General features: G+C 52.5%; 1 protein-coding gene across 1 annotated transcript in view; it reads left to right on the top strand.

Moving 5' to 3' along the window:
• MEGF6 (multiple EGF like domains 6) overlaps window positions 1-21,417 on the top strand; it is a 140,987-nt gene that overhangs the window by 92,401 nt on the left and 27,169 nt on the right. The window contains exon 5 of the mRNA XM_007945523.1: window positions 7,695-7,817. Coding sequence (XP_007943714.1) covers window positions 7,695-7,817 — 123 coding nt within the window. The remainder of the gene's footprint in view (window positions 1-7,694; window positions 7,818-21,417) is intronic.

Raw genomic sequence — 21,417 nt, 5'->3', positions numbered from 1 at the left:
ACAAAGTGCTGTGGGCCTATGCCTCAGGCTGGGCATGGCTAGGCACTGGGGAGCCAGGAGTTCTTGCCCTACTCTGAAGTCTGTTTTGGTTTGTGGGGGCAGAAGGAGGCCTGTGGATGCTGGGTATGCTTTTGGAGGGGCAGGACCTGGTGGCATATCTGCGGGGACAGCAGGACTTTGAACTCTAGATAGCCATCCTCAGCAGAGCTGTCTGGAAGGACCTGAAAGGCATGGGGTTTCCAGAAAGTGAAGCTTCAGTTGCCAGAGGGTCTGCCTGCTGGCCTACAAGGTGTGTGTTCCTGGGCCAGGAGCCAGCATGGCTCAGGGATTGATGGGTGGAGGGCCCCACAGTCTCCTGGCACTAGGCTGGCCTTTAGTTAAGCAGTGTCATTGGGATGGAGGGGGCGGGTGGCACTACCAGCCTCTGGCTTGGAGATACCACAAGTCTAGCCCAACTCCCAAGGGTGAGGGAAACTAGCCTGGTGTCAGCTCAGGGATGTGTCACCGTGTGCCAGTCTCTGCCTGCAGATCTGGCAGGGGACTGCCAAAGTTCCCAATCACACATCTCATCTGAGGGTGCAGAGGGGACTGGAAGAACCATGGGGACTTTCCTGGAAGCCCTGGCCCGGCTGTTACTTAAAATAGCTGTCACAAATTCTTTATCTTACATTCTGCTCTAGTGGGCCAGGCACCCAGCCCAGTACCAGGCTCAGTCTTCCAAGCCCCACGGGACTATCACAGGCTCCCTCTGCCCGATGGGCAGTTGCTTGCTGTTCTTCCTGGCCTTTCCTGGGAAGTGGGGGCATGACACTGGGCTCTAGGGTGCAGAGTGGATTTGTCCCTAGGCCAGGCCATTGCCCCTGGAATGAGCACCCCCTGACACACACACCTCACAGGTGAGTGTGTTTCTCCAAGCATGGGAAAGGAGGTGGTGTCGATGTTCCTTCCATTCTCACCGCGGCAGACAAGCTTCCTCTGAGCCAGTGTTTCCTGCTGGATTTTAAGGGTTCATGGTGCTGATGCTCTGTTAGTGTACTACTATTAGGGGTGTCCCAGGGTCTCACTGCAGGCTCAGCCTGACCCTCCCAGTGCTGCCTTTGGAAGGGGGCCCAGGAGGATCCAGTCCCTGGGAGGCCCTGGGGTGCAGACATCTTGGGACCAGCTCAGTGGCACCACATCACCTGAAAGTCAGGAGGCAGGCTGGCTGGGCAGACATTGGGGACCTCTGGATCAGGTGATGTCTGAAGACCCTCCTGGTTCATCTCAGATGGTCTAGCCTTCTGGACTCTTGATGCATGATTTGCTGTAGTCTGGAAAAGACTCTCGAGACAGTGGTGTTACTGTCTGTATCAGTGTACTATGGCTGCTGTAACAAATGACCACAAGCTTGTTGTTGTTGTTGTTGTTATGTGCCATCGAGTCGGCCCCGACTCATAGCGACCCCTCCTTGGGTTTCCGAGGCAGTATCACTACGGAAGTAGGATTGCCCAACCTTCCTTCCGAGGAGTGGCTGGTGGGTTTGAACCGCCAGCCATCTGGTTAGCAGGCAAGTGTCTTAGCCACTATGCTACCTTAGTGGCTTAAAATAGCACAGATTTATTATCTCATGGTTCTGGAGGCCAGGAGTCCAAAATGGGCTAAACTTAAGGTGTAGGCAGGGTTGCGTTCCTTCTGGAAGCTCTAGGGGAGAATGCTGCCTTGCTTTTCTCAGCTTCTAGTCACTGTCTGCTTTCCTTGGCTTATGACTTCTTCCTCCCTCTTCAGAGCCAGCAGTATAACATCTTCCATTCTCTCTCTCTGATTTGCTTCCATCGTCATGTCTCCTTTTTCTAATGTTGACCCTTCTGCCTTCCTCTTAAAAGAACCCTGTGATGACCTCAGACTCACCCAGATCATCAAGCCAATATCCTTAATTTAATCATACTGCAAAGTCCCTTTTGCCATGTAAGGTCATATATATACAGGTTCTGGGATGAGGGCATGGACATCTTTGCAGGTGTGGGGGTGCTTGTTCAGCTGATTATACTTTCCCTAAAAGCTGGTGAGCCTGTGGCTCCTTAGGTCAGGGCTCTGGCTGTGGTAAGCACCCATAGGGTTGGGTGTGCTCAGGGATGGGTCAGGGCCACACCTGGGAGGGAACGGCAATGAGGGACAGAACCCACAGAGCCCAGACCATCCTTTAGGCTGGTCTAAAGCCAGCCCTTCTGCCACCAAGGCTCTCGGGCTGGCTCAAGGGGTAGACCCCCCTCCTGGGCTTGGAGCAGACTCAGGGCATGAGGGGTGGCGGCTCCAGGAGTCCCTCAGAGTGGGGACTGCTCCAAGCAGACTCACCTGGGTGCTTGTTAGGGGTGCAGCCTCTGAGTGGCACAACCTAGGACCCGGGTCTCTGGAGCAGGCTTGGGAAATGTCACCACTCTTGGGGTGCAGTGTCCACTCAACCAGTTTTCCCCCTCATTAGCCAGGACATCTTCTTTGGTACCTAGAGGAGGCAGGGTGGAAACAAAGTTGCCAGCCAGGAGCTGGGTTTCAGAGAGGTCCTTCTATGCCTGCTTCTGGTCACACTTGAATCAGCGAAGCTGGGGTGATGGGTCCTCTTCCAGACAGAAGGGACTTGCTAGGCCTGCTTGCTGGGTGAGGTTGCCGCTAGACAGGATGGACCTCACTCGGTCCTCTGCTCTTCCTGTGCATAGGGCATTGGGGTGATGCAGGTGCACATGGGCACCTCAGCCCTGAGGCCTCCCCGGCATGGCCCATCCATCTTTTATTAAATACATGTACCCACTGTATGCACCTGCTTGGTGCCCAGCACCCCACTCGGGATAATCAGTGACCCTCCTTGGGGCCATCATCACTCTACCTTGAGGAAGAGACCTGGGCAGCAAAGAGTCTAGTGTGTACTGTCCGCCTGGCCCAGTGAGTGTGTGTCAGCCCATCACTGACTGCCGTTGGGCTGAGTCTCTCCTGGGAGGCCCTGAATCCCCAGACTTCCCACCACCACCTGGTTTCCTATCTCCTCTCCCCAACATCTCTGAGTTCTGTTGGGGACTCTGTTTACTGCTTCTTTTCTCTACTCATTTTGGCCTCTTTTGGAGGCTAACATAGGTGATTTCTGCAGGTTATGTGACCTTGTGGAGCTGGTGGGGAGCCACTCTTGGTCTCACCTGCCCCCTCCACTCTGAGCATCTTAAGGGCCTGGGAGCCTCTTCCTAGAGGTGGGTGTGGCCTGTTGTGGAGCTCATGGCCCCCTGGGCTTCTTCCCTTGTGATTCTGGACTCCTGAGCATGTGGGCTGGCAGAGTCCTTGTACGTGGGAAGGTGGCTACCTGGACAAAGAGGCTGGCTGGGCGACAAACTTGCCAGGGTGGTCCAGAATTCAGGCTCCACTCCAGCCCTGCTCCGCCATCAGATGGCCCCACCAAATACTGTGATCTCCAGGGCCTCCCCTACTCTCAAGCCCTTACCCACCATCCCCATTAAATTGCCAGCTGTGGAGGTGCCTACCCTAAAACTCTGCTATCTGGGCACACACTGAAAGTGCCAAGGCAGTTAGGGATGCATGGAGACCTTCCCAGCCAGAGAGCACTAGCCTCTGGGCCTGTGATTGCCCTGCTGGCTGGCTCTTAGCTGCAGTGAAGGGTGTTTGTATCCTTGTACCCCCCATTGGTGGCCCTCTCTGGCTTCTAGCCCTGGGGAGGGGTTTCTCCATCTCCTTCCTACATACAGCTAGGCTCATAGGGTGTCTTCCACAGCCTTTGGTCCTGTCTGCTTCCTACCAGCACTTTTCTGTGGCTGGAGACAGTGCTGGGACGAGGGTATGTGGGGATGGGTGTTTTTCTGCCACCAGGGGGCTGTGTGGCCTTAGGAGGGATGCGTCATCTGTCAGTGGGACCTCTCTCTGCCTAGGAGTCCTCCTCGTCACCAGGCTCTGTGTCTGCGTTCCTTCTCTCCCCGATCTGAGCCTCTCTTGCTCAGAACATTTGGGGTGAGGAGTCTGGAGGGCCAGGGAGGTGAACCAGGGGTAAGAGTGATGCCAAGCCCCTGCACAGCTGCTGCTCTGCCCCATGATAGGTGTCCTACATGTCCCCCACCCAGAGAGCTGGTAGTGCACTGTGACACCCAGGCTGTAGGAGTTAAGGTGGCACTAATACCACAGGTGTGGTGGTATAGTGGTTAAGCCATTGGATTGTTAATAAGCAGGTTGATGATTCAAACCCACCAGCCGCTCCATGGAAGAAAGATGGGGCAGTCTGCTTCCATAAAGATTTACAGTCTTGGAAACGCAACGAGGAGTCTCTATGAGTTGGAATTGACTCGATGGCAGTGAATTTGGTTTTAAATACCACAGGGACCCCCAGCCCCAGTGAAGCCCTTCCTCCTGCCTTAGCCCTTTTTCTCTCCCATCCTCCCGTCTCCCATCCCCCAGTGTTGAGGTGGGGTCTTTGCAGAGTTTGGAACCTAAACGTAGCCCCCAAAGCCAACAGAGCTGTTCCCATGCCCTCTGAGTCTGAGCTGGCCTGAGTGCTGCCTAGTGGGGCAGGGAGGGTCTGAGAAGGTATGAGTTGCTCCAAAGGAGCCCTGGTGGTGCAGTGGTTAAGCACTCGGCTGCTAACTGAAAGGTCAGTGATTCAAACCCACCAGCTGCTCCATGGGAGGATGATGTGGCAGTCCCCTTGCATAAAGATTACAGCCTTGGAAACCCTATGATGTAGTTCTCCTCTGTCCTTTAGGGTCTCTTTGAGTTGGAATCAACTCAATGGCAGTGGGTTAATGGGGTGGGTTGTTCTGGGTCACTGGGAAAGCTGTCACTTAGTCACCCTGTGTACTTTGCAAGCTAGGGCAGGGCTGCAGGGACTGGCACAGTGCAGGTGGCCTTCTTGTTCTGGGGATGTCTGCCTTGCTGACCTCTTAGATTCCTGTGGGGGGGACCCAGGGCTGGGACGGTCTATATTAGATTCCTGAGGCCCCAAAACCCACTGTCATTGAGTCTATTCTGACTCATAGCGACCCCCATTGGGTTTCCATGGCTGTAAATCTTTACAGAAGTAGCTTGCCTCATCTTCCTCTCACAGAGCAGATTCCTGGGGCAGCTATAATAAACTGCTACACATGAGATGGCTTAAAACGACTGAAATTTATTCTCTCGGTGTCTGGAAGCCAGAGGCTCAAGATCAAGGTGTCAGGAGGGCCCGGCTCTCTCTGAAGGCTCTAGGAGAATATTCTACCTGGTCTCTTCCAGCTTCTGGTGCCCCCAGGGTTACTTGGTTTGTGGCTGTATCACTCCAGCCTCTGCCTCCATCATCACATCACCACTTCTTTGTGTGTCTTTCCTTGTCCTTTCCTCTTCTTATAAGAACACGCATCATTCAATTTAGGGTCCTCATTTTAGTATTGGTTTTGTTGTTAGTTGCCATCTAGTCAGCTGTGACTCACGGCGACCCCATGTGCAACAGAAGGATTCCTGCCCGGCCATCCATTGCCTTCAAGATCATTGGTGTGTTGGAGCCCATTGTTGTGGTTATTGTCAATCCAGCTGATGGGGCACTTCCCTTGTTTTCACTGACTCTACTTTACCAATCAGGATGCTCTTTTTCAGGCATTGGTCTCTCCTGATGATATGTCCCAAGTACATGAGCAGAGTCTCTTCCTCCTCTGATTTGTTTGTTCTCCTGGCAGTGCATGGTATAATCAACATTTTTTTGCCACCACAGTTCCAATGTACCAATTCCTCTTCTGTCTTCCTTTTTATTTATTTATTTTTTCTTTTCTAAATTTATTATGGCTTAAGTGGAACTTGACAGAGCAAATTGGTTTTCCACTCAACAATTCATACATTGTTGTTTTGTTTTGTGACATTAGTTGTAATCTCCTCAATGTAACATCATTCTTCCCACTTGCTCCCTGGTTCCCCCATTTCCATTCATCCTTGTTTCCTGCCCCTTCCTGCCTTCTGAGCTTTGGTTTTCGGCAAATTCTGCTTTTTTGGTCTTATATCATCTTTCTTTTTCATTGTCCAACTTTCATGTGCATATTGTGGGACCATTTTGTATTGTTGTTAGGTGTCAGTGAGTCAGGTCTGATTCATAGTGACTCTATACAACAGAATGAAACATTGTCCGGTCCTATACTTTCCTGACAGTCCTTGTTTGAGCCCATTGTTGCAGTTACTGTGTCAGTCCATCTTGTTGAAAGTCTTTCTCTTTTTTGCTGACCCTGTGCTTTATCAGGGAGCTCTGGTGGTGTAGTGCCTAAGGCACTTGACTGCTAACCAGAAGGCTGGCAGTTCAAACCCACCAGTGATTCCTCGGAAGGAAGATTGGGCAATCTACTTCCGTAGTGACACCGCCTCGGAAACCCAGGGACGGGTTGCTATGAGTCGTATCTGACTTGATGGCAGTGAGTACTAAGTTTTGTGCTTTACCAAGCATGATGTCCTTCTCTAGGACTAGTCCTCCCTGATAACCAAAGTACATAAGACGATGTCTTACCATCCTCACTTCCAAGAAGCATTCTAGCTGTACTTCTTCCAAGATGGATTTGTTCATTCTTCTGGCAGTCCATGGTATATGAGGTGATTGAAAAGACCATGGCTTGAATCAAGAACACTTTAACCATCAAAGTGACATCTTTGCTTTTTAAAACTTTAAGGAGGTCTTTTGCAGCAGATTTATACAATGCAATATGTTGTTTGATCGCTTGACTGCTGCTTCCCTGAACATTGACTGTTGATCCAAGTAGAAGGAAATTGTTGACAACTTTATTTTTTTCTCCATTTATCATGATATCATGAACATTTTCGTTTTCTTTTTCAGTATGACCTCATCTCTTAATCCTTAACTAATTAACTCTGCAAAGGCCTATTTCCAAATAAGGCCACATCCTGAGGTTCCAGGTGGTCTCTGGGTTTGTTTTTGGTCACTATCCAGTCCACCAAGGAGCTCTGGTGGCATAATGCCTAAGGCATCTGACTACTAACCAGAAGTCTGGTGGTTCAAACTCATCAGCCACTCCTTGGAAGGAAGATTGGGCAATCTACTTCCATAGAGGTACCGCCACAGAAACCCAAGGGGGGGTCACTACGAGTTGGAATCAACTCAATGGCAGTGAGTTTGGTTCTTATTTTTGATCCAGTCTACCACAGCACCACTCCTCTCCTCCCTTAGAGTTTCCGCGTGGCCTAGGTCAGGGATTTCATGGATTATCCGGTTCTCCTTTAGGGCTTGTGGACCCCAGAAGAGAAGCCAACACTCCCCAGAGAACATTTTCTAGATATGGACTTAGGAGAACACTGTGTGCCCCAAGTTCAGTCTTGAACTTGGGCCGGGAGGGCTTTCATACACCTGGGTCTGCTCCAGCCTGCTGCTCCCCCCTTCTGGCCTCCCTGGGATCAGCACTGAGCCTGCCCAAGCAGGCCAGGCTAGAGTGGGAGGATGGGGCAGCTCAGGGCTGAGTGCTCATCTCCTCTCCTGAGCTGGCTCTGGTGGGTGTGCATGTGACCTCCAGGAGTATGGCAGGTGTGGCCCAAGAAAGAAGGTCTATGTCAGGAGATACCTGGGCTCCAGCACTGTGCTTGATGAGGTGGCCAGGTGACCACCCCCTTGCATGGTGGGACCATCCCCTGCACAGTGGGCTTGACTTCCCTCGGGCTGGTGTGGAGTGAGGTGGGCCTGCTGTTAATGTTCTGCTGTTTTTGCCCAGATGTGGACGAGTGCCAGGTACACAACGGTGGCTGCCAGCACAGGTGTGTGAACACCCCAGGCTCCTACCTTTGCGAATGTAGGCCTGGCTTCCGGCTCCACACTGACGGCAGGACCTGCCTGGGTAAGCATGTCTTCCTGCTCACTCCACCCCTCAACTCCGGGACCATCCCCACCCAGACTTTCTGGCCTCAGGTGTGCCAGGTCCAGGGAGAACCAGGGCCTGGCACTGCTTGCATGGTGGCCTAGCTGGGCTCTCACAGGGGGAGGTTGGCTCAGAGTGGCAATGACAGCAGTTACGTTGTACGTTGAACTCCTTCCACCAGGAGGCCCATCCTAGGGCCTCACCATGCCCTGCCAGGGTGATGCTGTCAGCCCATGGACAGATGAGAAAGCTGAGAACTCAGATGGGAGAACATTCCATAAGCAGGGCCTAGAGCCTGGTTTGGTGTGACACTGGGCTGCCCAGCCTTCCCTGAGGCCAGCTCCTTGGGCTAAGTTGCCCAGTGCATCAGCTCATCTGGGCCTCTAACTTGGGGAGGAGCCTGGCCAGGTGAGGCCCCCTGGATGCAGTGGCCTGGGCCGGGCTCTGTGCCCCTAGGACTCTAGGGAGCTGGGCCCAGCTGGGCGGGGGTGAGGATGGTAAGGAGGTAGTGAGAGTCCACCCCAGGCCTACAGAAATGAGATTCCCAGGCCCCCATCACCCACCTTGCACTGAGGGAACTTGAGAGGGTGGTATGGCAGGTGGTTAAAAAAAAAAAACAAACCAAACCTGTTCTGTCTAGTCAATTCCAGCCTACAGTGACCCTATAGAACAGAGTAGAACTGTCCCATAGAGTTTCCAAGGCTGTAATCTTTTTGGAAGTAGACTGCTGCATTTTTCTCCTACAGAATGGCTAGTGGGTTTGAACTGCCAACCTTTTGGTTAGCAGGCAACTCACCAGGGCTCCTAGGCAGGTGTTTAGGGGTTCAAGGAGCAGGTTCTGACCTTGCAGGCTCTCTGCCACAGTAAGTGGACTCAGTGGAGTCACCCAGGGTCACAGACTGGTCCTGTGGCCTGAGAGAGTTAAAGGGAGAGGGGGAAGAGTCAAGGCTGGAGGGCCGCTGAGGACAGGAGGGTATGGAGGGGACTGGAGACAGTCCCTCCCCAGCTCCAGCTGCCCTCCTGGCCAGATCTGGACACAAGTGCTGGGCACAGGGCACACCTTTTTGTGGGTGTCTGTCTGGGGTCATGCCCCTGGCCTGCAGACACTAGGCTGAGCTCTGTCCAGAGTGGAAGCCTGCTCTCTCCCCATCTTCCTCCCCCACTAGCTGGAGAGCACCCCTTCCTTCCACCCCAAACCTCGAGAGGGGACCATCTCCAAGTGCACCCCCAGTTAGCTTGCTGCCATATGGCAGGGTGGCCGGCCAGCCCCAAGGGGCCCTCCCCCAGCTCACATGTCCCTTTGCTGCGTGGGGAGCAGGCGACTGCCCGTGAAGCCTCTCTGGTGGAAAGTGGAAACAGATGCAGGAATGCAGAGCTGCCTGCAAGACAGAAAGCTGTCTGCAGCTGCTCCGGGGCTCAGAAGGGTTGGAGGACTTTGAGGGGGTGCTTCTTCGCCTTGGCACCTCTGGTCTCCGGAGAAGGCAGCTCCAGACCCTGGGGGAGGAGCAGGGCAGGTTCTTCTTGGAGAAGAGTGGCCCTGGGGGTGGGGGCACGGCTACCCTCACTCATACTGACCCCTGCTGTGAGGGTGTGGTCTGTGCCTTTTCCTATGCCCTGATGGTGGCTGTCACTGAGGCTTCCGAAAGGGAGAAGGACTTGGTTGGTGATGAGGGAGTGCCATGGAGAGGGAAGGGTGCCTTTAGGGCCTTTGCAATGACCAACAGTGGCTGCTAAGTGTGGCATTGAACTGCTGGCCTCTGGAAGCACAGGAGGAGTTCCCCTCCTGCCCCGCCCCCTCTCTCACCCCTCTGTCCACTGAAGCCACGCCCCTGTGCTTTCAGAGCCCTGATACATTGACAGTGGCATTTGCTTATTTTAAAAGGTTGTTTGAAAGTCGAACACCAAAGCTCCAGGCATGGTTTGCACAGCCCATGCATGTGGGCTGCTTAGGTCCTATTGCCTCCCCTGCCTCCTCTTTGGCCTCCTGAACGCTGGCCCATGTTCTGGGAATGGGTGTGCTTCCTGGGGCTCTGGGCCCTCAGAGCACCAGTGCTAGTGCTGCCTCCTGGCTGCTTTTACCGGTCGGGCAGGTGAGCTCACCTGTGCCCTCGCTGACGCTGGCCTGCTTTCTTCTGTGCAAGCCTGTGTGTGTCCTGGGGCTGCTGTGACAAAGTACCACATCCCAGGCAGACAAATAGACAGATAGACAGACAGACACAGATTGATGGCATTGAGTTAGCCTCGACTTACAGCCACCTTATTTAAGATAGAACAAAACGTTGCCTGGTCCTAAGTCACCCTCATGATTGCCAGCATGTTTGAATCCATTTTGTGGCCGTTATGTCAGTCCTTCCCACCAAAGGTCTCCCTTGTTGGTCCTCCACTTTGTCAAACATGAGGTGCTCCTCTAGCAGTTGATCCTTCCTCATGGTGTGTTGAAGCAAATGAGTCAGACCATACTCTGTTGTGATCCATAGGGTTTCCATTGGTTAGTTTTTAGAAGTAGATCACCAGGTCTTTCTGTCTAGTCTGTTTCAGTGTGAAACCACTGAAACCTGTCCACCATGGGTGCCCTGACACCCATGTGTATTTGAAACGCAAATGGCTTTTAAACAACAAGAATTGTCTGACAATTCTAGAAGCAAGTAGTTCCAATTCAGGTGTCTATAGGGCCATGCGGGAGCTCTGGTAGCATAGTGCCTAAGGCACTTGACTGCTAACCAGAAGGCTGGCAGTTCAAACCCACCAGCCACTCCTTGGAAGGAAGGTTGGGCAATCTACTTCCGTAGTGATACCACCTCGGAAACCCAAGGAGGGGTCGCATGAGTCAGGTCTGACTCCACGGCACATAACAACAACAACATAGGGCCAGGCGCTCTCTGAAGGCTTGGGGAAGACTCTTCCTTAACTCTCCCAGCTTCTGGTAGCCTCAAGCGTTGTTCTTTACCTTGCAGCTGTATCAGTCTCTGGCTGCCTTCCGCTGTATCTCTTTCTTTTCTTTTAATGATGCCAATCATAAAGAGACTAGAGCCTACCCTAATGACCTTAACTTACAACTTTATGGCTTAATTTATAATTTAACGTAGAAGTTAATTTATAACTTAACTAATAACATCTTCAAAGGTCTTGCTCACAGTGCTGGGGTTTAGGACTTCAACGTGTGTTTTTAGAGGACACAATTCACCCATAACTGTGAGTGTTTAGCAGGAGGGGCCGCTTTCACTTTCTTACTGTATCCCCGAGCAAGAAGTGTATGCGCCCAGAACATCCACACACCCACTCTAGAGTTTCAGGATCAAATGCCCTCACAATAGTGTCCTGCAGTTGGCACTTTTTAAACCACCCAAAACTACTGCCATCGATTCGATTCTGACTCATACTGACTCTATAGGACAGAGCAGAACTACCCTATAGAGTTTCCAAGGTTGTAAATCTGTACAGAAGCAAATTGCCTCATCTTTCTCCCAGGAGCAGTTGGTGGGTTTGAAACACTGGCCTTTTGGTGAACAGCCAAGTGGCTTTGACCACTGCGCCGCCAGAAGCTATTTCATTATGATAGGTTGCCAGTCACTTATATGAGCTCTGGTAGTATAACTTCTAAGCAGTTGGCTGCTAACTGAAAGGTTGTTGGACCAAACCCACCTATGGGGGTAGTTCTATTCTATCACATGGGTTACTATGAATTGAAATCAACTTGATGGCATCTAACAACCATAGTAGTATTAAAATAAAAATCATGTTAAGCCAATAATAGAAATTGATTGAAGATTATTTAATATGCTGTTATTAGGTGTCATTGAGTTGGTTCCAAGTTGGTTTTTTAATGGAGGATTGGAAAATCAGGCTAAATTTTGACTTGTTGCTGTTGTTAAGTGCTGTCCGGTTGGTTCTGACTCATAGTGACCCATGTGACAGAATAGGGTTTTCTAGGCTGCAATGTCCAATGGAACAAAACTCTGCCCAGTCCTGCACCATCCTCACAGTCGTGCTGTGTCTGAGCCCATTGCAGCAGCCACTGTGTCAGTCCGTCTCATGGAGGGTCTTCCTCTTTTTTGCTGACCCTGCTTTACCAAGCATGACGTTCTTCTGCAGGGACTGGTCCCTCCTGATAGTGTGTCTAAAGTACGTGACACAAAGTCTCGCCATCCTCGCTTCTAAGGCGCCTTCTGGCTGTACTTCTTCCAAGACAGATGTGTTTGTTCTTCTGGCAGCCCATGGTATAGTCAACATTCTTTGCCAGCACCAATAATTCAGATGCATCAATTGATTTGACATTTTGACTAGGGAGTCAAAAATTTTCCGAAGATGAGAAAACCTCCAAAGACTCTTATACCCCACCCCATCAACATTGTCATGGAAACAGAGCCAGAAGAGTGTTTTTATAATAACAATTTACCCTAAAATCATAGCTTCCAGTCATACCCTGGCATTCCTGTTTCAGGAAACTGCCTGCACATAGATAATTCTCTAAAAAAGGCTCAGTGCTTGTGGCAAAATGGTCTCCACTAAGCTGCTTACAGGGAGCTCTGGTAGCATAGTGCCTAAGGCACTTGACTGCTAACCAGAAGGCTGGAGGTTCAAACCCACCAGCCACTCCTCAGAAGGAAGATGGGGCAATCTACTTCCGTAGTGATACTACCCCTGAAACCCAAGAAGGGGTCACTATGAGTCGGGTCCAACTCCACGGCACATAGGCACGTAACAACAACAACAAGCTGCTTACAAGGAGCTTTGGTGGAGTAGTGCCTATAGGCATTTGACTGTTAACCAGCTGGTTGGTGGTTCAAACCTGTCAGTCACTCTCTAGTAGGAAGACTGGGCAATTGACTTCTGTAAATATTTACCACCTCGGAAACGCAAAGGGGGTCACTATGAGTTGGAATTGACTTGATGCCAGTGAGGTTTTTTTTTTTTTTTTTTTTTTTTTGGTTTAAGCTGCTTACAGGAGCTCTGGCGGCATAGTATTTAAAGCATTTGGCTGCTAAGCAACAGGTCGGCAGTTCAAATTCACCAGCCGCTCTGTAGGAGAAAGATAGATATGACAATCTACTTCTGTAAAGGTTTGTAGCCTTGGAAAACCTATGGGGCAGTTCTACTCTGTCCTTAGGGCCGATAAGACTCAGAGTCAACACCATGGGAATGGGTTTGGTTTTTGGCTTGAAGGTGACTTTAGGAAACCGGTTTCTTCAAGGTTCAAGTTTCAAAAGGACACCTCAGGGCAATGGCCTGGGTGGGTCACCTCAACTCCATGAACCTCAGAAATCTGGATTCCAGGAGAATTAAAACGGCTTCTTAGTAGTGACTTACTACCCTGATTTCACAACCTAGTCAGTCCAGATGTTGGTGAGTGAGTCCCTGGGGTCCCACTTTGTTGGCTGAGTGTGCTGTGTTATATCTTAGTTCCCAGCACTGCCATAACAGAAAACACTGTACTGGGTGGCTTAAAAGAACAGGGACCTATTGTCTCCAGGTTTTGGAGACTAGCGGTTTGAATTCTGGGTGTCAGCAAGCCCATGTTCCTTCTCTCGCTCTCTCTCTGTGGGCTCTAGGGAAATATTCTAGTTTGTTTCAGCTTCTGTAGCCCTGGGCATAGCTTGGTGTGCCTTAGTTGAACGTAATTGTCTTCACGTGCTGTAATTGTCTTCACATGCCGTCTGTCTTCCTGTGTGTGCCTTAGTCTGTTCCACTCTTTTTATAAGATACTATTCAAAAGTAGGACCCGTGGTAGGATCTTCTTCTGTGCAGGAGAAGATGAACAAGGAAGAAAGCCCTGGTGACCTGCTCCCGAAAAGCAGCTAATGAAAACCCCATGGGTCACAATGGTCTGAAGCCAAACCAACCAATCACGGGGATGGGACAGGACCCATCCTGCATTAGCATGATCTCATTAGCATAACAAAGGAAAACCCCCATTTCTACACAGGGTTACATTCACAAGTATAGGGGTAGGACTTCAACCTGTCTTTTTGAGGGACATAATTCAGTTCATAACGGTCCACCCTACAGCCCTCTGGAATTCGGTCCTTCCCACGTGCCAAGTATGTTCATGCCATCCCAGCATCTTCAAGAGTCTCAACCCATCCCAGCATCCACTCTAAGTCCCAAATCTGTAGATTTCGGTGAGACCTGCATATCGTCCAACCTGGGCAAAATTCCTCTGGTTCTGGAGCAGGCGCGTCCCTCGCTGCCCAAGGTCCTAGTTGCCTGCAGGCCTGAGCTGCCTGGTATGGGTGAGAGTGAGCTTGTTTCTTGGGTCAGGCATCCCTGCTACCCCTATTGCAACACTCCCAGCTTCTTAGGAATTCTTGTGAGTGTGTCAGCCCTGCTCGTCCCATGGGGCCCTCTCACTCTGAGGACCCACAAAGCTGGCTTTTGGTGGAGGATTCCATGGAACTGGATGTTGTGGACTGAATTATGGGCCCTCCAAATATGTATGGAAATCCTAACCTCCATGCCTGTGGTTATAATCCTATTTGGGAATGTGTTGTCTCCGTTATGTTAATGAGACAGGATTAGTGCAGGGTGTGTAGCGTGAGTCAGTCTCTTTTGAGATATAAAAGATGGAACAAGCCAGTGGACAGAGCAGGGAGAGAGAGTAGGGTGTGGTGGGACGCAGTGGTACCCCTGTGCCAGGACTGCAGTGGGTCCTCAGCAAACATTTATGGAAAGAATTAATGTAGGAGCTGTGCACTGCCCCCTATTCCCCACGGGCCAGCTGTGGCTGGGGAGCAGGGACAGGCCTGGAGGCACTGTCCCCAGTAGCCTGTAGTGAGGATTTGAGAGGTGCTGGAAGCATGGGATGGAGAGATGCCTCAGGGGTGTCACACTGTCCCATTACACAGATGTATTATACATGTGTATAGAGCAAGGGACTGTCTGGTAGGACTGAGTCCAGGGGCCTCAGGAGCAATCCTGGAAGCTCTAGGAGGAGGCGGTGCTTGAGGGGCCTTGAATGACTGGCAGAGCTACAATGAGTTGGAGGAGAGGGCAGGGCCGACAATCCGCCCCTTTTCATTTTCTACCTCTCCCTTTGAAATGATTTTGTGGGAATAAAAGGGATTTAATTTTTAAAAGTAAGAGTTTACAAGAAGGACTTTGTGATCAGTCTGACACTATGAGAAGTGGGCAGGCCTGGGCCTGAGCCCACCCCCTCCCTGGCCATCCTGCTAGCCTGGCCCTGGAGGAACAGGATGCCTCCCCCACCAAGGGGGTGGAGTTCTGCCCTTAGGGACTCCATGGCCAGGTGCCCTCCCAGGTCATCTCCTGAAGCTCTGGACTAGGCAGAAGCCCAAGTTCCAGTCCCACCCCAAGTCTATCCCCTGGGGGACCTGAACTGACATTTTCTCCCCCATATCTGTGAAGTGGGGGCTACCCTGGTGGGGTGGCCAATGTGTCCCACAGGACCACTTTGGTTTTCTGTGACATCTCGCAGAGCCCCAGCATGCAGACCATCAAGAGGTGAACAGCTCCCAGGGCCCTAACTCCTTTGTACTGAGGGGCTCCTCCTGGGCCTTGGAGTCCTCTGAGTGAACATGACATCATGACATCAGCCATGATCCTAGAGGCTGGCCCATCTGACCTTCTAGAGCCTGGCCTTGACATACAAAGCTGTTTCCTGGGTGGCATTGTCCAGGGATGGTCTTAGGGACCTTGGATGTTGCCGGCCCAGCTGTTGAGGGACTGTCCAGGCACAGTGTCTGGATTGGTCACTGGGGCAAGAGGGACTCTCTGCTCTCCTCCTGCGTGGTCTTGAGAGGCCTTTGGGGGGAACCCTGCTGTCAGCATCTCTCCCCATCTTGGCCTGATGCTCCCTGCCTGCCCTGCTCTCCCCAGCCCTGCTTGCTAACCCAGCTTTGCCCAACCTGGATGTGCCCTGGACCTGGGGTTCATGCCAGGGCCCTGAAGGACTAGACAAGGAGGTCCCGCTTGGCCCTACAGCCTGCCGTGCTGCCATTTGGTGTCATCCTCAGTTCCCATGCATGGAAGGGAGATCCTGGGGAGGCCACTGGTAGCAGCATTGGAGGGGGCCCCTGAGAGCCAGGGCTGCAGCAGAAATATGGAGAATGTGAGACTGTCTGTGAGATAAGTCCTGAGCACTGAGCAGCAAAGTGTCTTTGAACACTTCCTGAGCTACCAAGGTGTCTTTGAACACTTTATGAGCCCCACAAAACTGGAAATAGCTGCAGCTTGGTGAAAGGAGCAGGCTTCCTGGCCTTGGAGGGGCCCTTGGGGTGGCCTGAGCCTAGCAGGCAGGACAAGACTGATGAGGAGAGTGGCCTCTGTTCCCTCCCTAGATGTGTCAGCCTCCACTCAACTAGACCACCTGAGCTGCTGTGCATGGGAGGGGCCTGAGTCCGGGGTCCCAGAGGTGTGGGCTGACAAGTCAAGAGGTCAGCTGCCTCGGGAAGGCTGTCAGCACTGAGCTGGGCGTGTTGGAAAGGCCACGCCTCACTCAGGGAGTTCAGAGTGGTGACAGACTGGTCTGAGCATAGAAACCCCTCAGGAAGGGCAAGGGCAGATGGAGGCCTGGCCAGCACAGACATGAGCAGGGTCCACCAGAGAAGAGGATGGTGACCATGGGGATCAGAGGTGGTGTGGAGAGTCAGATCAGGGCCAATGGGACTGAGCAGTAGGTGGGATGTGGGTGGGGTAGGTGTGGGGGGCAGGGATTTGATGAGACAGGTACTGAGGTGCTAAAGGAGAGCCTGGGGTTCCCGGAGCACTCGTGTCTTGAAGGCTGGCTGGTGCCTCACTACCACTGGTGCTGCTCAGCTTGGGGAATAAAGTCCGGAACAAAAGGGCTGGCCTTCCAGAACTTACACTCTGATGGGTGCTGATGGTAACCATGGTCTTAGTCTCCTAATGGGAGCTCTGGTAGTGTAGTGCCTAAGGCATTTGACTCCTAACAAGAAGGCTGTCAGTTCAAACCTACCAGCCACTCTTCGTAAGGAACACTGGGCAATCTTCTTCCATAGAGATACCGCCTCGGCAACCCAAGGAGGGGTCGACATGAGTAAGAAATGACTCAACAGTGCTGCTATAACAGAAATACCACAGGTGGGGGGCTGTAAGAAACAGAAATTTATTCTCTCATAGTTTAGAAGGCTAGCTGTCTGAATTGAGAGCGCCAGCTCTAGGGGAGGGCTCGCTCTCTGTCAGCTCTGAGGAAGATCCTTGTCTTTTCAGCTTCTGTCCCTCGGTTCCTTTTCAATCTTCATGTGGTCTGCATCACCCCCTCTGTTTATGCTTCCTTCTCTGTCCCTCATCTCCTCTTTAGATCTCAAATGTGACTGATTTAAGACATACCCTACACTGGGCCTTATTAACAGAGCAAAGAAAGTCCTATCGTCAAACGGGGTCACACAGGTTATGATGTTGCCATGTGCCACTCAGAATTGCCCCCATAGGGTTTCCTAGGATGAAATCTTTGTGGGAGCAAATCTCCAGGGGTTAGGATTTACAACATGTATCTTTTGGGGACATAATTCGATCCATAGCAACTGTCCAAATGATGGACAAGGTCATTCCCTAAATGATCTGAAAGAGTGGAGCACAGTGAGAGAGAAGACGGCCCTACGGAGATCTGGGGATCCAGAGACCTCTTTGAAGAAGGCTGGCAAGGAAGGGAGCTGGTGGTGCGGGGATTGGGGTGGGCATGTCCCCTGGGAGTGCCGAGGCTGGCATTCTGTCTGGCTGCCCCAAAGCTCTGTCCAATGCTGGCCAGGCTCTATTGCTGTCCACTTGCCTATAGAAGTGCCTAGTGTCCCCTGAGGGCTCACTGGGCCCCCTCTGGGAAAGGTTACATGTCACCTGTCACCTTGTTAAAATGCCCTGCTCCTGCTGAGTGCAGGCTGTCCTGGCCAGTGCAGCACAGTGCAGGTGAATTGTGGGAAGGTGAGAGCTGGGAGCGGTTAGCCTTGCCAGGGTGCAGGGCATGGGACAGAGCTACTCTTCTCCTCTGTGTGGTTCTCTGGCCTCCCAGCTGTGCTGGGAGCTGTCCTGCCTGGTGGCTTCTTTGGCTGGAATTGAGGAGAGAAGGCCTGTTGGGCAGGTGTGCAGGCTGTTGTCAGGCCTGGTGCCACCCTAGGTGCAAGCCCCATGATGCATGGGGAGGGCCACCATTTCCAAACCTCCAAGGGACACCCTTTATGTGAGCTGCCATGGACAATGCCCCTTGTACAGCATGGAGGCCCCTTTGGAGGGTAGAGGGTGGGCAGAATGCAAGGGAGGAGAGCAAGCAGTAGGTGCACCTGTGGACTGCCTTGTGGGGAGGGGTGTGAGGGTATGCTGGTTGAGGGAAGGGGCAGAGCCCAGGTTACCACATGCTGTCTGCTATCCTGGCCCTGTCCCCAACCAAGGGTTTCCTAGAAGGAAGGGCTGCGGTGACTGCTGACCAAGCATGGTGTGAGGTTCTAGGGACCTAGCAACCAAGCCAGCTTCAAGACAGGGATTACAAAACCTCACTCAACCATGGGAACTAGATCTTCCCCTCAGCCAGCCCCAAACTACTGGCTGGGCTCTGAGATTTGACAGAATGGTTGGTGGGCTTGATACCATGTGGTTCAATTGCCCTTTGCTGGCTGAACCTCCCCGACACAGCATAGCCCTTGGCTCAGGAGCCTGGGTTGGTGGCATGCTGGGGCTTGGAGACTAGGGCCCTGCCACCTAAGCTGCCCCTCGGGTCTCCAGCAACTAGTACCTACCTACTGCCTCCTTCCTGTCACTTGGCTGCACCTAATGCTTGGCATTGTGGCATGCCCAGGCCTCAGGTTATGCCTCCAGATCCCCAAAATGGTACCCTTCCTTTGTCTGGAACACAGCCCCTCCAGGAGCCAAGGATAAGCTGGTGCTGACAGAGCAGGTCCTTGACCCTGTAGGGAATTCGATTTCTAGAATTTCTCATTTTCTATTCAAGTGTGGCCCTCAGTTTCTTTGACTCTTCATAACAAGTCTCCTGATTAGCAGTGACTCCTGCTGGCAGATGGTAGAATTACCACCCAGCTCTATGAGCACCTACAGGTAACCTGACTGAAGTGGCATGATCCACAATTTGTGAAATGGGGAAGTCATTGTGTCCCCAACTAGACGAAAATGCTTCTGATCTGGATATGGGCAAAGACCTAAGTTAGACTCTGGTAGAGAAAAGAACCTAAAGTCAGGAAGGGGCAGGAATGTTGGACAGTCTTTCTTTCCTTAAAATGGTGTTGATGAGCAAGACTTCTCAATCCAGGATTTTTTTTTTTTTTTTTAACTGAGAAAATGTTACTTAAATAATACTAAAAAACAAAACAAAACAAACAAACAAAAAAAAAACCATAAAAGACAAAATGGAGCTTATGGTAAGAGCCCAATTTGTGGGAACATATCGGTCCACAGTTGAGGGATGTTTGTACAGAATGGAGCAGGTCTTATACCTCCATTTAGAAGCAAACTCCTATGCCCTGTCTTCTGATGGATGCTTTCAGCTGTGCTTCAGGGCTTGGTCCTGATGTGAGGGCTGTCGCCAGATGTGAGCCCCCCTCTATAGTCCATACAGGGGTTGCTGGGATGTGTACTGTGGCCAGGTTGCACAGTGACTCCAGGAACCTGGAGATGTCACCCCTGCCCTGGGGCACTGGCTGGTTTGTCCCTGAATTTCACAGCCCAGTGCTGGAGAATCTTCCTTGCTCAGCTTTCTGGGAATCCACATCACAGGATATACATGATGACACTGTGTTTGGCTTCCTGCTGTGCACAGCTTGGGAGCATCTGGAATGTTACAAAGATTGTAGGGCAGAGCGGAGAGAGGCCAGGCTCAGGAGAGTGCAAGGCTGCTCAGGAGCTGGCCTCCCTCTCACTGCACCCCTGCTTATGACCTCACTGCTGGGCTCCTCCGAGCCCAACACCTGCTCATCTCAGTCCCATCTCAGGGACATATCTGGCAGGGCTGATTTGGCCGTCCCTTTCCTTATAGTCCTGCCACCAGCTTCCTGGGCCCATCTTTGGCCCATGGTGCCTGCTCAGCCTGGCTCCCCTGAGCCGGGCTTTGCACCCCCTTGTGTGCCTGCAGGTCCTGCCAGAAGGGCTTCTGGTTCCTATTAAGTGTCCTGAGCGGGAATGCGGTGGTGTTGTTAACACAAATAAACAGAGCCCCCAGGAATGCAGGCTGGCTCAGGGGCGAGGGGGTGAAAGCTGCTAAATGGAGCCTGGTGGTGTTTGGGCAGAGCCTATTCAGGTGAGGCAGGCTGGCCTCGGGGTTCAGGACAGTGTGTGGGGCAGATAGGTGGGGAGATGGAGGGGGTGCCCGGGGGACAGGGGGATAGGGGAACAGAGTTGCACTTCCCCTGTACCACCCTGCCCTCATGTGCTGCTGGGCAGGGTGGCATCCTGCAGTGGATGACCCCAGAACTGGCACTGCCACCCTTGGGTGTCCTCTACCCCTAGGACTGGCTTTGCCCCAGGAGGGGAGATGCACCTCACATGGGAACACTGAGGCCAGGGTCATTCCTGAGTGTTGTGGTTTATTTCTGAGGAAATCGAGTGTGCGTTGAGGGGAGGCATTGCCCTCTGCAGTGTGGCCTAGCTTTGTCGGAGCTTTTGGGACAGCTCCTGTGTTCCATTTGGGGATGCTGAGGGAACAGCTGCTGCCCAGTGCTGTCAGCCCCCATGTGCCTGCTTCTTGGTGGAGCCAGCTGTGCTGTGCCGGGTGTACCACTCCCAGGCCTCATACATAATGACAGAAAGGAGTCCCCTCAAGGTGGAACCACTGCCGGCACCCCCAGGGCCTGTGTGATGAGAACAGAGGTGGCATCTCAGGTGACACCTGCCCCCGGAAATGCTATGTGAATAGCCTCAGGTTTGTTCGGGGACAGACTCCACTCCGGGCAGCCTCGCCTGGCAGATGCTGCCTCCCTGCGGCACAGGCCATGTGCATTCTTGTGGCTTTCCTCCCGGCTCCGGCTGGATCCCTTGCTAACCACAGAGGCGGTTGCCAGCAACTTGATTATAACCAAATCTCCTCCAAGGAGCTGGCTGCTGCTGCTGCCTGAGGCCCAGTGCCCGCCCTGGGCCAGCCTCACCCGGCATCCTAGGCTAGCCAAGGGGCGTGACCCCAGTTGGTCACTTACGTTCCTAGGTGGAGACCCATGGAGACTGGGGTTCCATCCCTGGTCCCATGGCTTCTTCAAGTACTGCTGGGGTGGAGTGGGATCCTGGGTATGGTCAGATGGGAAGTGTGGCCCAGCTGTCCCTGGGGTACTTGAGGGGTGCTTCTTTGGATCCTCATGCCTGCAGCTTCTGGTCCCCACACTGGCACCTCCCTTGGCAAGAGGGACTGGCTCCTGGCAGTGTGGGGGTGACCACTTCCATTGCCTACTCTCTCCCCCTACCCACATACCACAGGCAGTCAGTGGGGCCCTGGACATTGGGAGCAGCTTGCTTGTGTGTCCCAAGTATTGGACCAGAGGCTGTCCTGCTGGCAAGGACAGAGCTGGACATTGGGAGTTGGGAGGCCCTCCTGTACCCCATCTTCTCCCGGCAGTCACAGCCTGCTGGCCACCAGCTCTATATCTTGGTTCTCACCCCAGTCATGGGGCCTTTC

Source organism: Orycteropus afer, unplaced genomic scaffold, assembly GCF_000298275.1.
Source record: "Orycteropus afer afer isolate SDZICR_OR568_19922 unplaced genomic scaffold, OryAfe1.0 scaffold00136, whole genome shotgun sequence".
Lineage (NCBI taxonomy): Eukaryota > Metazoa > Chordata > Mammalia > Tubulidentata > Orycteropodidae > Orycteropus > Orycteropus afer.
The sequence above is the reverse complement of the archived record's forward strand: the minus strand, read 5'-3'. Positions and strand labels throughout refer to the sequence as shown.